This window comes from Anser anser (genome assembly GCF_964211835.1).
Source record: "Anser anser genome assembly, chromosome: Z".
Lineage (NCBI taxonomy): Eukaryota > Metazoa > Chordata > Aves > Anseriformes > Anatidae > Anser > Anser anser.
In genome coordinates, this window is record NC_139723.1 from 47979071 (window position 1) to 47995327 (window position 16257).

At 36.9% G+C, this 16257-nt stretch overlaps 1 protein-coding gene across 6 annotated transcripts in view; it reads left to right on the forward strand.

Annotated features, from left to right (window-relative positions):
* Window positions 1-16257, forward strand: part of SMC5 (structural maintenance of chromosomes 5) — a 49258-nt gene that overhangs the window by 21372 nt on the left and 11629 nt on the right. For all 6 annotated transcript variants that reach the window (XR_014577080.1, XM_083818812.1, XM_083818809.1 and 3 more), the window contains 9 exons: window positions 88-220; window positions 2351-2524; window positions 2658-2827; window positions 5188-5311; window positions 8310-8432; window positions 13869-13994; window positions 14679-14774; window positions 15167-15271; window positions 15476-15595. Coding sequence is in view for 5 of the 6 variants with exons in the window: in XM_083818812.1 (XP_083674938.1) it covers window positions 88-220; window positions 2351-2524; window positions 2658-2827; window positions 5188-5311; window positions 8310-8432; window positions 13869-13994; window positions 14679-14774; window positions 15167-15271; window positions 15476-15595 (1171 nt within the window). In the remaining variant the exon portion in view is untranslated. The remainder of the gene's footprint in view (window positions 1-87; window positions 221-2350; window positions 2525-2657; window positions 2828-5187; window positions 5312-8309; window positions 8433-13868; window positions 13995-14678; window positions 14775-15166; window positions 15272-15475; window positions 15596-16257) is intronic.

Below are 16257 nucleotides of genomic sequence, written 5' to 3' on the forward strand. Positions count from 1 at the left end.
GGATTATTGGGACTTTTCTGACCCTTTAGTAAATTCAGCTTGCTTTTAATTCTTTTTAGTGATGCTTGCTTTTTTTCTCCTCTTTAGTCAATATGGATTTTTTTCATATTTACGAGAGTTGTTTGATGCTCCACTTCCTGTGATGAGTTATCTTTGCTCCCAGTATCGTATTCATGATGTCCCTGTGGGAACAGAGAAGACCAGAAACATGATCGGAAAGGTGAGATGTACTAAATAGCACAAACACACCTGTCAACCAAGAGTTTTACTTCAGGAATTCTTTGGCAAGCTAATGTGGGTATAACAAAAAATGTGTTGTCCTTTTATTTGGAGTTCACAAGCGAGAACAGTTCATGATACTGCAAGACATTTTAACAAATCCAATAAGCTTACTGCATTACTTTGCAGAAAGCTCAATGTCCTCCACCTGGGTGTTGTTCCAAGTCAGTTATATGAAGTTGTTCTTATTATAATAACTTCTACTTTAAGTGTCTGAAATATTGTGGGCAAAATTCTAATCAGTTAATAGTACATAACAGACCTGACCTGGAAAGAAAATGGGTGGGTGGGTGGAGAGTTGTGGTTTGGCCTGACCTCTTCCCCTTCCACCCTTGCAATGGGGTTTTAAAGCAATGATTAGGAAGATGCTTCTTTCTTACTTCTTCTACATCTGATGTTCAGGTTCTGGCTGCCACAGCTGTGCAACTTCAGTCAGAATTGATATGATAAATAAGATAAAAAGGCTTCAGATTCAGAGTAATTTCCCTACCTTACTCTTACATAGTCTTCCAAGCTCATAATTACTGGATTGTAATGGGTAACATACGTGACTGTTTTCAACTTTAATCCTTATTCACTTATCTGTCCATGCTGGACTCCTGTTTTCTATCTTGTATAAAGAATGAACTCTCGAAGTGGAAAAGGAATTACTTGGGCTCTCTGAGAACAGTGAAAGTTGTATTTTTAAGTCTCAGGGAACAGTCTCTTTAAATAGAGAACAATTCCTACCTGTTTTGTTGGGATAGCTGTTGCTCCTTCCTGTCTTTTTTTGTTTCTCAAGCGCTAAGAATGAGGAAGAAACTAAAAGTAGAGGGAGACCTAGATAAAAAAAAAAAAAACACCTTTCTCTTCATGCTTTTTCTAAGCATTTCCTATTTAGAATTTCCTATTTAGAATGTCACTTCTTCCACTGTTTTCCATTTATTACCTGATGAAGCAGGTACCTATGTAACAGGTCTGAGAGTTACATTAGGTAGACCATTCAGAATTACTTGGTTTAGGTACTCTGTCCTTTCCTCAGCTTAGCGAGCAAGTGTGAAATCACTGATACAGCAGGAAAGGTAAGCTAATATTCGGAATGTGTTGCACATGGCATTTTCTCAGTCAAGCTGTGTGAAGTTTTATTCTGCTTTTACTACTTTTGATTGAGAAATACAGTGTTTCAACATTGTATTTTATACTTCTCAGAAAGTTTTAGTTTAAAAGGAGACCAATTTTTATAGAGCTGAACATGTGGAAGAGGACTATGCTGGAAATGTCATCAACCATGGTATAAGCTGTAAAGCAAAATAAAAACAGTTTGCAGTGTCCTGGAGCCAAGTGAAAACAACATTGGAGGTGCTTTGTATATAATCTGAAAGTAGCATTAGTCAAATTTATTTTTGTCTTATGAAGTCTCTTTTTGCTCTTGGTTTACTGGGCACTCTACATTCTTTTGAAGTACTGTGTTACCTTGTGTTATGGTAAACATTTGGTTATTTATAATACCCTGTTTGACACGAGTCATTTAAAAACAGTTATTCAAGTATTTTTATCCCCCATAGTTTTTTCCTACAAATATCCTTGCTTAACTGAAGTTCATGCTTTACAGGTCACCTTATGGTTTCCTCTATTCATTTTTTAGGGCTTTTAGTTGTTAGGTACACAGGCTATGTTTGCATGCATTTACACCTAGTACAATGCTCATTTATGGTACAATGAACAAATGCACAAGTGCAAACGTTAATAGGTTTCACCAAAGCCCGTTTTTGTAATATTGTTAGAGAAATCCATAAAAGCACCTAATAGGGTTAGAAGTAACTTATCCATCAGAATAATTGGAAGCTGTTTGATTGTTTATGGTAGCATAGGCTGTATGATCTTAAAAGTTCTTTGCTGACTGTTATGAATTACAAGTATAATGATGCATTAAATATTACATCAGATTTTTGCAAAAACTTGTTAGCAAATCAGAATTTTGCATAAGCTGACATTCTTTACTCTGGATTTCATCTAGTTTATTCCTTGCTTGCTCTGAAAAACATTTGCTTTAATTAACATTTTTGTCCAATGAATATTTTTCATTTTTTAGGTCATACAAGAAACCAAACTTAGGCAACTGTACACAGCAGAAGAAAAATACACTGTTAAAGTATCTGCTTATACAAACCTAACCTTCTCTACTAATGTGTGTTTGAGAGCAGCCCAGTTTCTCACTAATTCGGTGGATACAGATGAAAGACAGCAGCTGGAAAAACAGCAGCAGGTAGGAATTTGTTTTCAGATTGTGTATGATGTGAACTGCTACCCATTTTATTGTGCAATAAGTGTAGCCTGCTTCCATGTGTTAGTATGGTACGTTTATAACAAGAATGCTAATGTGTTTTCTCTTATTTCAGGGTATCAATTGCAAGTTACAGTCATTAGATACGCAGTTGACAACATTGTTTGAGAGACAGAAACATCTGGAACGCAGAGACAATGAGCTCAGGCAACAGAAGAAGGAGCTCTTGGAGAGAGGAAACAGAAGGAGACAGTTGGAATCAAAAATTGCTGTGAAGTATGATAGGTAGGAAACAAATTGTGTTATGTGTGAAATGAGAACAATTTTAATAACGAATGTATATTGTCTTCCACTTACTGAAGCGTGCTTTTAATATTAAAAAAGTACTTAAGCGTCAGATATAGGTCATAATCAAGATCAAGAGGGTGCTTAGAAATAAGGATTAAGATAGTTGAGAAGCCATATAACAATATCCTAAATAATTAATAATGGGATTCCAGTGAGAAGTCATTGCATGCATTCATTTACTTAGAGATTGCCATAGCCTTCTCGCTTGGTAGCACTTACCTTGGCACACCAGAAGAGACTTGTTGGTAGTATGAAAGGCAAAGGCAGCTTTAAGATCCTTGGGGCAGTGAGGAGGGCACATAGCATAGATACATGGAGGCCAGTACTGAGCAGCATATGCCAGGGAAGGATTTTGCTGGCCAGCAGTGTGCCCTTGCCAAGAAGGTTAACAGTATTCTTGGCTGCCTTAGGCAAGGTACTGCCAGCAGGTCAAAGGCCTTACTCAAGTCCAGGTAGACAATAACCACTGCTCTCCCTTCATCCATGAGGCTAGTCATTTCGTTGTAGACCTTATTAATTTGGTTAGAAGCTTATCAACATTCGTGTCATCTCATCCTTAGATCTGCATATGTAAGTGCGGGTTTTACCACTGGAGACGCCTGGCCCCATGGTCTCTCTGGCAGCTGGCCTTGACTCCCCGGCCACTTCACCTAGTTGCCAGCTAGTCTGGCTGGATCTTCGCTAAGGACCAAATGCTCGCTTATGTGCCAGGTGCTAGCACCATGAACTTGTGGGCCCCCAACCTGTGGTGCTACACCTGTGGCTGGTATTAAAGTCCATGCACTCTGGTCTCCATAGCTGCTGGCACCACAGATGATCAGGTCCTCTGACTTGTGATCCTGACAGTAGCTGCTTGCACTTAGGTCCCCATATGCACATGTGAATGCCAAACAAATAGTCCCTCAACCGAGGAAAAGTGACAAGTGGAATTTAATGATAAGAAAGAGCAGACTGTGCTGAGTGGGCAATTGGGACATGACTGTGCAAGTGTATCAACCAGCCAACTGTTCATGTGTAACTGGCCCCTTGGTGCCCATATCCCTCTATTTTTCCACACTTCATCCTCCCCAAGTCACTTAGATCCATTGCTTTCCCTGCCTTCAGTTTCTCCCCTCGATATCCCGTAATAAGTCCTGTGCAACTGTGAAACGCTTTCTGCTGCACCATATGATGTGCGCCATAACCATAGGCATGAACTTGTCACAGTCAAGGGAGTGCTCAGACATTGACTCATCCTGATGGGTTTTCACACCTGGACATTGGGGTTGAGGCTGTCCTGGAACAGGATATCCTTTCCTCCTCATCTTTAATTTGGGTTCATGCCAGCTGGGGTGTCTCTTCGATCCTTGGGGCTTGTGGAGATGGGCCTTTGATAGGCAGATGAAAGACTTCTATGATGGGCCTGGGAGTAGCCAAGATAGGGCATTATTTGAGCTTCCCCCGTCTGCCATCATCTCTCTGTACTCCTTTGTGGGTGTGCAGGTGAGCTTTTATTATACAGCCTAACAGAAAGTGTGCCTAGATTGAGATAAATGACATTCCCTTCATCTCCTGTCATCCAAAATATGGTCATTTCATCATAGAAGACAATCAGGTATATACCCTTGGTTAGTGTTTAGTGTTTGTTGACTGTTCTTGATAACCTTCTCATGCTGCCAGGAGTGTTTTTGAAGGGGACCTTGCTCCAGCATTTTCCCAGGGATCAAAGTGAGAAGACTGGTTTGTAGTTTTCTGGATTATTGTCTTGATGTGTTTGGCCTTTTTCTGAATGTCTCCATTTGGAGCCCTGCAGCTACCTGAACAGCATGATTATTTCACTTGAAGTTCTTCATAATTATGCAGTTTGGGTATTTAAAATGAGTGAAAATTCTAATTTTCTGCAGTAAGTGCAGAAAGCTGAGGGTGCAGTTTTTACTTACTAGTATGTGTAGAAAGAATTAAGTAAACCTCTAACTCTTGTATGCTGTATCATTGTGAGCAAGTAGTAGCAGAGGAAGAATGTCATCCTTGCACTGACATTTTTTTTAAGTCTGAAATTTATAGAAACCATATGGTTGCTGAGAGATGCCCTTAATAACTTAAATCTGAGTTTCTCTGATTATGAAAATTTTTGTGTTCTGAGTTTCTTAGGTATAAAGTTCATGTATAGGGAATGCGTCTAATGTGTTTGGAATGTTTAGAAATGCGAATTCCTATTCTTGCTTTGTGCTGGTTTATTACATACAAGATTAAGATTTCTGGTATTTTTCTGCAATTTATTTTAATTAGGATTAATCATGTATTGGTTCCTCCCATAGTATAAAACAGCTGGAACAAGATGCTATCAACCTAGAAGACGAATCTCAACAGGCAAATGTAAAGATCAAAGAAATAAATATTCAGAAAGCAAGACTTGTTTCTGAATTAATGCATCTCATAAAGGTACGTGTTTTTTCATGATATATGATCCACCAGTGTGAAGATTCTAATTCACGTAAGAAGGAGTTATGCAACATTTGGATGCGTTACTGTAAATGGTTACAAGCTACCTTACTTGAAGATAAACTTCTTTTAAAGCTTTAATGAACTTGTACCTGTTTATTTGTTGGTGACAAGTCTTGTGTGGACTGATTCACTAAATACAGGAACGAACTGCGTAATCATTTCAGTCTATGCTTTTTCACAATACTGCTTGTTCATGTGAGCTGTTTCTTCCACATAGTTAATAAACTACTTTTTTAGATTGTTGTTTTTATTGGAAAAAGAATAGTCATTAGTCTGCTAAAAGTCTGCCTTACTGCTAAAACTAAGGAAAATGTGAACTCTTCCTTTACCCATATGAAAAAACTGTCTTGAAACTGTAAGGACGCATGACTGTGAAGGAGGGCTAGAATCAGGAAAGTACTCTCAGGCTCTAGTGTCATGAGTTAATTGTTTTTGTTTTTTTTTGAGTTCAAAATTTAAAAAAAGTAAACCCTGTGTGTTTAATTGTTACTTTACATTGTTACTTACCTTGTAAGCCTGAATAACAGGAATTGCCAGAAGGTGAATTACATTAGTTTGTTTCCTGAATAACTCAGGAGCAAGAAACAATTACTTCTAGTTCTAAGGGAATCTGCTTGTGGCTTTGCACTTGGCAAGAAATGGTGCCATTCTGGCTACAACTTTGATCTTGTATGGTATTCTTTTGCCATGTCTTTCTAATGTTGAAATGTTTTCTTGCTTACTCCTGAAAAGAATTGAATATTCCCTCTGAAATGATGACGATTTCAGTACTCTTCAGTTGATGGTATTTATTTATTTTAAAAAAAAATTCCAAATGGATTGTTTGTTTGATAGCCCTGGACAGCAATGATTGGAGTGTCTGAGAGAGCATCTTTTTCAGTCAGCTAGCCATAGCAACTTTGAAAATGCCAAAGAATGGCAGAAAACATCTGCCATGTTAAAAGGGTTTTGACACTTTTATGTTTATTGCCCATTTCCCAGTATGTAAACTGTACAAGGGTTTTGCTGTTGTAAAGGCAATTGAAGTAATTTATTGACTGCTGTAAAACCTGTCTGAAGGAGTGTATTGTCTCTTTTCCCTGGTATGAGAAACTGTATTTGACACATACTGTATTATTTCCTAGTATACCAGGGTGTAGGGCAGAATGGATGGTATTTGCTTGAACTAGTTATTGACCACAAAAGGCATTTTTGTATCATTTTGTGTATCAGCCTAATCTTTACAGCTTGTGTGCTCTAGGAAATATGTGCTAGCGCCTACAGAAGAGATTAAAATGCTCTGTTTCAAGAAAAATGTTTCGGCATATGGTTTATTAAAATTATTGAAACCCAGGCATTTCTGTTCATTCCCAAACCAAACTTCATGCATGCTTCCAAGTTTATGGGCATCTTTCAGTTTTGTTCCATAGTTTTTGTAGTTGTGCTAGCTGTAGGCTTTTAAGGTGACAAAAGTTTTTTTTATTCTTATGTTTACAGCATACTCACTTCTGCCACAGAAGGAAATTTAAAATGTTTATGGGATTTTTGTGTTTGCATGGTAGCACTATGAGCTGTTTTTTAAAGAGGTTCTGCGGGTTATATGGAGCAGTCAACAAGAGTGATAGTCTGCATGTGTAATTATAGAAATATACAAGGCAGAGTAGACCTGGAGCAAGTCAATTCTTTACAACCAGTTGACAGAAACAGAGTTGTTCCACTGTTTCAAATTCTGGCTTAAATTTTGCATATAGTTCTCTTCTGCTGTTGTCTTGAATAGACTTCTATTTTTCATCATCTTTAATTAAAACTCTTTTCAGTTGGCTTATCTGATAATTTAAAAAGTATTTAAGTGGATTGGAAACAAGGAAACTTAGACATAGAATAAGTTCACACTGTAGAAACTTTGTGTTGAAATGACAAGTAGTAAAGATCTCATATATTGGCTCACTATTACGTTTGGAAGCTAACACTGAAATATTCATCCTGCAGGTCCCATAGGTCTGCAGTGGAAACTCCGTGTGCCCTTACCTTAAGAGAGGGGGGTCCTTTCTAATATGCTGATTATTTTTTTTAAAAAAAGTTGAGCCTGGGTTCTCAGTGCTTTATACTTTCAGGGTTGAAGCTATTCTTTACATAGGCAAGAAAAGGTTGGTGATTTTGAAGTCTTCCAGACCATTTCCAAGGCTAGCTCACTTACAGAAATGATCATTTTAATGTCAAAGTTGCCTAACCAGAGAGTGGGGCTCACTAAAGTCTGTTATAAAACTTCCAAAACAGAGCCTCCATCTATACTTGTGCATTTGTTCAAGTTACGACGCTCAAGGACCCCTTCTAAATGATTACTGTACTAACCGAGGGGCATCCAGAGCTTTTATGATACTTAGTAGATTTTGATTGTGTGAAGACCATGTCCTTATATTCATGGGTAAAAGAACATGAAGGGAGAATGTCACAGTTCCTGCCACGTACTTCGCATTCACTCACTCTTGCGTTGCCAGTGAGAGAGGCATGTATTTTACGTGCTTATTTCTTGATTTTCTTTCTATCTCTGGGTATGACGCGTGAAATCCGTCAAAATCCACCTGTTGGATTTTGTCTCTGAGAAAGAATTGAGATGGCTTTACCTTTTCTGGCACTTCGTATGGAAGTACGTGGTGTAGGGAGACAGTATATGCTTTTTTGGTATAAAATTGTTTAGTTGCAAGTGATATCTGTATGCCTACAGATTAAAAATGTGGGTGGACTCCGCCTTGAAGAGTTTGAGTCACCAAAAAGTCACCTTTCTTTTTTGTATTAAATCTGAAAAATAACTGTTTCAAAAAGGTGAACACAGTACGGGATTGTATGCTATCACTAAAAAAAAAATGCATGGTTTCTGAAGCTTGATAGTAATTATATTATTTTTGAGTTTCTCCTGGGGAGGTTAAAAAAAGACATTTTCTGTTTTCCTATGCAGCATTGTGTATCACTGAACATCCTCAAAACAGATTTGGTTCTTCAGAGCACTGCGGTGGATGCTGAGAAGAACAGACTAGAATCAGAGTATAAAGCAGCAAGTATGCAGCTAAGAGCTTCAGAGGTAACTATTTCTATGAATGATTGGATATCTACTGTGAAAATATCTTCTATGGAAGCCTTTATAGGGTAGAAGAACATGCTTCTGTGTCATTCTTTAGGAATGGGCATTAATATTGTTAAATACTTAGCCTTGATTTCAGTGGTTTGATTCATTACTTCAGCATCTTCATTTAAAGCTGAAAAGGAGGTTTTCCTTCTTCAATTAAGATGTCTAAACTGCCATGAAAACATGATAAACAGTCATCATGTCCTCCCTCAATCTTTTAACTTTAATGCTTAGCCAGGGTAAAAAGCCTAGCTGTTTTTTGGAACTGTTCTCTTTCTTCTGAGCCTATCATAGAGAACAGTACTCAATCCACATGGTAGGAGCAGAGTCAAGAAAGAACTGTGTTAGGGTCCAGCAGAGCTACTTTAAGCTTTCTTTCATAACTGACTTTCTCATACTGTAATTAAATGCCTCTTGGTGGACAGAGAAGAGGTGATAACTCGTCCTTTGATTAATCGTATTAGGCAGCTATGCTGTATTCTGGTTTAAAAAAAGTTTGAGGAACTGGTTCCCCAGGAAAAAGTACTCTTACAGAGGATGTGGTTCTTTCTAGTGGATTAGTGTTTAGAGGTCAGTTTGTGTATTTGTTTAGTAAACACAATTTTTCAACATACTAGAGAAAAAAACTAAAACTGCAGGATGGTAGGTTTGTTCCTTATCTCGAGAGACTCAGGTGAACAGTAGTTTAATGCTAATTCAGGTTGATAGACAAATTAATTGCAGTTAAGTTGGAAAACAATTCAAAAGGTGAATGATTTTCATTTGTTTTTTGAAAGCACTTTTAGAAAAAATGACCTTGGGATATATTTAGAAAACTGCTTGGAGGTATAGGTATCATCACTTGCAGGACAATTAGAAAAAAGAGAACTTGAGCAAAAAGTGTCTGGAAAGCGGAGACAAGTCCAGTATGTTGCTTGGAAAGTCACGGGTTGCATCAGGCCTCTCATGCAATGCAGGTGTTATTCAGACTATGAAAATCCAATGCAAATTGCTACATCGCTGGAGCTCAGTAAGTAGTAAGAATGTTTTACAAATCCATGAACCATATGGGAACAGTCTGTGTCATCACTGGTAAATTTATTTAATATTTTTTGTTCTGTCTGTCCCCATCTTTTTCACCCTTTAGAGATTAGCTTTGGGTTGGTGCATAGGTAGGTGTCTGGTCAGATAAATATACAGGACGTGTAAGATGAACATTCTGGTAATTCTTAGTTAAACGAAAATTGCTTCCTTTCTTAGTGAAAAGGTGGTTGGGTCAGTTGAGGTTCCCTTAGTCATTGTTACTGCATTATATTCAGCCAATTAAGTAGAGGAAATGCTGTATCAGAGCTTGTATTTTTGATGGTTGCTTTACTTGATTTTAGGAACATTAAAACACAACAGTAACAAAACCCTAAAATCAGTAATCTCTGTATTAGAACTTGAAAAAATGTAACTGCTCTGGAGGAAAACTTTGAGGATTCAAATACATCGTAAGTTTTCTCTTACAGAGAAGTTCAAAGCCAAGCATCCCCACGTGCTTTCAATTAAATCTTCAGCCCCCCTTTTTTTAAAAGGTTCTCTTTCTTGTATTGCATTGTGAGCTATGTATGTTGTGCACACTGTTTTTTTCTCATTTTCTGTCTGCTTCACTCTAATGTCTTAGTGGCTGGCTGTGATGTTTTTTCTACATCAATTCTGCGTTAAGGTAGTCTTGCTCCAAAGCTGTCCTTGAGGATGCCATCACAACACTGTGTAGAAGTCTTGCTAACATTTGCTTTATGTTTTTATAAAATAAACCTGCAAAAAGTAGGGACCCAAACAGAAATAGAAATAAGTATGTTGAACAAAATCTGGGAAGTGAAACTAAATTGAAATTTAAATGTTATGCTTTTAAATGCTTTTTATGCTTTTAAATTTAAATGCTATTAATTCTCTATTTGATCATCAGACGCTTTCTTAGGTCATGTGCTGATTATAATGCATTTATTAAAATTGAAATGGTGGGTATCAGCCAAAGAAACTGTGAAACTTAGCACTTATTTATGGTGTTTATCTCCCAAGCAATTTTGAGTCTCTGTAATATATAAGTAAATATCTGATTAAGATTTGAAGAAAGCACAACCCCCCCCTCCCCCCCATTACATCTAGAAGATCACATATGTTCCTTTTGTGAGGGCTTGACACTGGAATACCATGGAGAGAGCAGCATGTTTGTTGCTTAATGGGTGTCTTTTTAACCACTTAGGTGTAAAGGCCAAAACAGTACATGTTTTTGAACAAATCAAGTTAGCAGCAACAGATTTCTGGGGCATTTATTTTGTTACTGTAGTTCAAGTGGGAACCTTGGTGTTAGTTTAACAACTTGTTGTATTTAATCTATTTAATGAGACTAAGAAGCAAATCTGTGTTTTGTGACCTATATTGAACATTAGGGAGAATTGTTAGCTCCATCTGCTTATTAAATAGTTGGCATAGTTGCCTGCATGTTTATGGTGATTGTTAGAAAGAGTGTTGCAAATTGACTTGCTTTGATAGCTTGCTAACTTTTTAGGTTCATTTGGTGTAAATTTAAATAATTGGTATTAGTACTCAGTATGTACATTGCAGCATTTGTTCCTTAAGCCAAGTTTTAAGAAAATGCAAGTTCTGTTTTCCTGTGTATAAATTTGCAAACTTTAAATAATTAAGTACTGTCACCAGGCATGTGTTCAAACACTACTGCATGAGAAAACATTGGGTGCTGGTGACTGTTTTCTTTAACCAGCTTCTCATTTTTCACAAAACCAATTGCATTACTGGTAAGTGCAACACAATACAAAACACAGAATGTAAGTGGGTTCTGCTGCTTGGTAAATGCCTTTCAATAAGTTGTAATCACAGCCCTGCGCTAGTGTGGTATTTTCCTGAAGGACCAGGATACAGTTCTTTCCACGTTGGTATGCTGTTGGCTGAAGCAAATTTGAAGCTTTGTGTGGGCTACATTGTCTTTCAAGGTAGCCTCTCTGTTCAAAGTAGTAATTCTTTCTACTTAGTTATATTTTTACATGGGTTTTGTTGAGGCACCTTCCAAAAGTGGACAGGAACCTTTACATTGCAGTGCACTTCTGAGTATATAGGAGGGAGCAGGATTCAATGCTTGTGGTTTTTTTTTTATTATTTAACTTAGATTTAGCATAGGCCTATGACAACAAGCTGGCAAAACTGAACAAAAATTGAGACTTGCCTTCCTGATGAGCTGTCATTGCTTTTATTCTAGCTTCATAACCACATGTCTATTGCTTTCCGGTCTTTCTGTTGAATGTCAAGGTTTTCTTCTGCCTAAACATGTTTTCCTTTTCACGCCCTGTAAAAACTTACTTGCCTCAGACTTCAATTAGGCCTGTTCAATGTTGAATATATTTCAGATTTTCAGTGCGTAGAGTTCAACTCAAAATCTTGTTTCATGTAGCTCTGCAGGATTTCAAGTGGGAGCAATATGTGCAATTGAAAACTGAGATTCCTCACTTCAGATTTTTTCAGAACTGACTTTGTCTCTGCGAATGATCAAATGCTTGAGTATGAAATTGATGTTTCCTGTGTAATAAAGCACAACTTGTGGATCCTTTCACTGGATCCTTTGCTTTCATTATTAAGAGGTCAAACACATTTCAGATGAAGTCAGTTGGCTTTTAAATTTCTAGGGCCAAAGATATGGGCTAGTTTTAATTCAGAAACTTCTAAAATGTTCCTAAAATATTTCTTTGAGTGTATTACAGGTCACATGCAGGTATGTAATGGAAAATAAGTGTTGTGGTGTACAGTTTTGTTTGTGTTAGTTCAGAAGACATAAGATATTGGCTGTGACCAAAATGAGGGCCATCCTCCACTTATCCTTGGTTTATCAGTGTAGCTCCAATGCCAGCCCTTTTTGCCTGTGTGACATTTCCCTCATTCTCTAGCATGGACTTTACAGAAGTGGGAGGAAAGTAAATGGTGCTTTTTTTAACCTTTCTGAAAACTTTAACACAGTGGCTGTATCCTGTATTTTAAAAATAAGGAATAAACTTCCAACTGTATAATCTCCAGATGAACATGTCATTTTTTTTGCCACTGGAGGGCTCCCATATTTAGCTAAAACACAAAACAATAAAAGCTGGGGAGATAAAGCACTCCAAATTTTAGGAATAAAATTAAACGTACCAAACTGTTAGAAGTAAGTTCTGAAGCAAAATATTGTATACATATGGATTTTTAAGTTAGGATTTTGTGTCTCTAAAAAAGTGAAAATGGTGCGTGCCCACAGTGTAACTGCCTATTAAAAGGTACATTGCATGTGTAGTCAGTCACTGAGTAAAGGCATGGTAAAACAACTCGGAGTAAAGTTCCAGTCTCATGGTACCTACTCCTTTTCACTTCTGAGTTGTTGGCAGCTCCTAGCTTTCTGCATCTGAGTACTCACCTGAGCATCACTAACAAGCAGTTACTCCCAAGCTTGTCCTGCTCCATGTATTGAAGTGGCAGGCCTGAGGCCCAGGCTGCATGTGCAGAGGGAGGTCGGTGAAACTTTTATCTCTCCAAGTTTTTTTGCCTGGATTCTGCTGTTTTGAGATAAAATACAATACAGAAAATATGACACGTTCATAAAGCACTGTCCTGAAAGATAACTACTGTTGTGGGAGAATTGCATTACAAAAGTCGTAGGACTTGGCTGTCCATTTACCTGTAGTGAATTCCAAGGAGTTTAGTTTCAAGACAGCTGTTCAACAGCAGAAGCTGTTTTTCACTTTTTTTTTCAGTGTTGGTTTAAAAATTGTGGATGTTCCTGTTTTATATTTTGCAAACTGTATGACAGGAGGTAGAATGTAAAACAGCAAAGGAGAACTTCTGATTGTAATTACAAAGTTTACACTGTACAATTTCAGATAATCTCTACCATGTAGATAAATACAGTTAAATGGGAGCTAATAACAAATAAGGCTCGCAGTACTCGTGTTTTGCCTTATAGCAAATTTGCTGTAAAATTGTCTGGTTTTAGACATATGTTGAACCTACAAAAGTCTACATCTACAGGAAAAAAATAAATGTAGTGGTGTTACTAAAGCATGCTTTCCATCAGTTTACTTTGACATTTGTTGACATTGAACAGAAAGGCGGAAGGAGTTCTGTGTGTTGAAAATGATGAGTTTTCTGTCATTAAGTAGTATGATTTCACCTACATTCCTTGATTCGGATGTCATTTGTTGCTTATATGCTCTTGTCAACTCTGGTTGGAACTGAAGTTCAACTGTGTGAAAATGATTTGTAACATTTAGATGTTCAGCACATTCTTAAGGAGTCAGTGAAGTGTAATGCAAAATCAGAGACCATAATGGAAAGCAATAGGAAATTTAAAGTAAAAAAGATGTGTATTTTGAATATCTTTTCTAATAGCAAAATTTTCGTGAGCTGGATGAGAAAAAGCGGGTTCTTACGGAAAACTGCAGGGAATTGCTGAGAAAAGCTCGACAGATGTGCAAAATGAGTCCGGATCAGCATCTTCCAAAAGAATTTCAAACTGTATGTACAAAAATAAATCTCCCTATTTCTCTTAAATTTTGGATGATCCACATACCATTCTAATTCTTCCAGCAAAGAATATTTAAATTTAATACTGTAAGGGTACTAGCAAAGGATCATTTCTATTTCTTTTAGAATTGGCTCGCATCTTGTCATTTAACCTTTAAAAGCACCTTTCAGTATTTAGATTATAAAAGACGGGATATCCCCTCACTGTCAGTTCTGTGCATAGGGGACAGAAAACTTGATCTGAAATTTCAATTGAAATGCATATATTTGTATTTGTAAAAGTAATTCAAGGCTATATTCTTCTAATTTCTTGTTTTAATGGAGTAACACAAAAATATTGAAATCTGGGCTATCTTCTTACCTACCTGGAAATCTTCCTAAAGTCTAGAAGTATTTATATGGCTTAACTAGAATAGCCCTGGCTTACGCCATGTCTGAGTATCTGTACCTACACAGAATAGGAAAGCACAGAGCAATTGCTTATGTATCTGTAGTATCACTGTAGGCAGAGTTCTCTGTCCTGGATAGCTTGTGAAGGAATGTTGCTGTGTTAAATTTTGAACATGTGACATCCTGAATAAAAGTAAGCATTTTCTGGCTTATTGGATTTCTTTTCAGCAAACTTGAGTTCTTCATTAGCATTGCTGTAAAACACATGCATCTTTTCTCTTGTAGGCTTTTCAGACTATTCCGAACACATTGGAGGAAATAGATGCTCTTCTGAATGAAGAGAAATCCAGGGCCTCCTGTTTCACAGGCCTGAATGCTTCGGTATGTTCACTGCTTTCTCTACGCCCTCCTTTCCTCCCCCTCCACCCGTATTGTACTTGCTTCCCACTCTGTACTAGATCTCTTGGTATAATAAGCTAGACAGCAGGAACAATGTTCTGTAAATGCCAGATTCTGCATCTATTAGAATTTTAAGTAGGTTCTTCCAAAAGAACAGTGTGTTCTGTGCCTTTTAAAGAAAAAAAAGTTGTCGTAACCTGAAATAAGAAATACTTCAGTTTTTCTGCCTTAAAGCTAGAAACAGGTTTTGTTTAGTGTACAGTGCAATAATCCTATAATAGTATTTGAACAGGATCAGTATAGTGTGATATTTTCACAATCAAGGTTAGAATTGTGAAACGTGGTTGGTGACTGCTTTTTTTTTATTCTGGCAGATTGTTGAAGAGTACAGTAAGCAAACTCATGAAATACAACAACTGAAGGAAGATCTAGAGGAAAAGAAAAAGGAATTGGATAACTATAAGCGAAACATTTCACAGGTAATAGCTGAAATTAGTATTTCTGTTTCAGAATATCTTCATTAGAACAGAACACGTACAAAAATAAACGGTAACATTCTAAGTTCTCTTGAGTGTAAAGTGAAGTAGTAGCTTCTAGAATTACATATTTTTAATGCTAATTGCTATTTCTGAAGAAAAATTTGCTTACTAAAAATAATTTTACATGGATGTTTCTACTTCTAGATCAAAGAGAGGTGGCTAAACCCTTTGAAAAGCCTGATTGAGAAAATTAATGAGAAGTTCAGTAACTTCTTTAGCTCTATGCAGTGTGTTGGTGAAGTTGATCTTCATGTGGAAAATGAGGTATGACTTAGTTTTCATATAGAATATTGAATTCATGTCTTCATACATCTTATATATTGGTATAGATAAAATAACAAATTGTCATTTGGATTGTAGGAAAGATGTTCATTAGAAGTTCTTCATTTTTGTAACTGTTGCATACACTTTGTGCTAGAACTGCCTGATTGGTTTGACTAAAGGAAAATGAGCCTTTGTCCAGTTGCATAGGAGTTTAACTCATTGACTTTTGGAAGCTTCTTATAACTGAATAAACTACTCAACTTCTTCTAACACTAAATTGCTGTTTTTCATCTTTTCATGAAAGATTGATTTTGGGAATGCCCTTTTAGACTTTACATTTTTGGAAATGCTTACTCTTTCTGCCAGAGCAATACTCTTCAAGAGAAGCAGCAACTGCTTGAGTGAATCATGATCTGAAATTTCAAATCATTGTCCATGTTTCCTTCTTTTTCTTGTATTAGATGAAAGTGTGCATTTTAGTTCTGATTTTTTCCTGTTACAAGGCACAGTTAGAAGCATTGTGTTTACTTTAGCTGTAATTCACATTTGTTACGTTAGTGGTTTAGTTCTACCTTTTTTTGAGTAATTTGTGCTGTTTTATTACCATTTAGTAGCTAAAAGCTGCTATTAATATTGTAATAATTTGGTTTTACCTGTAGTTT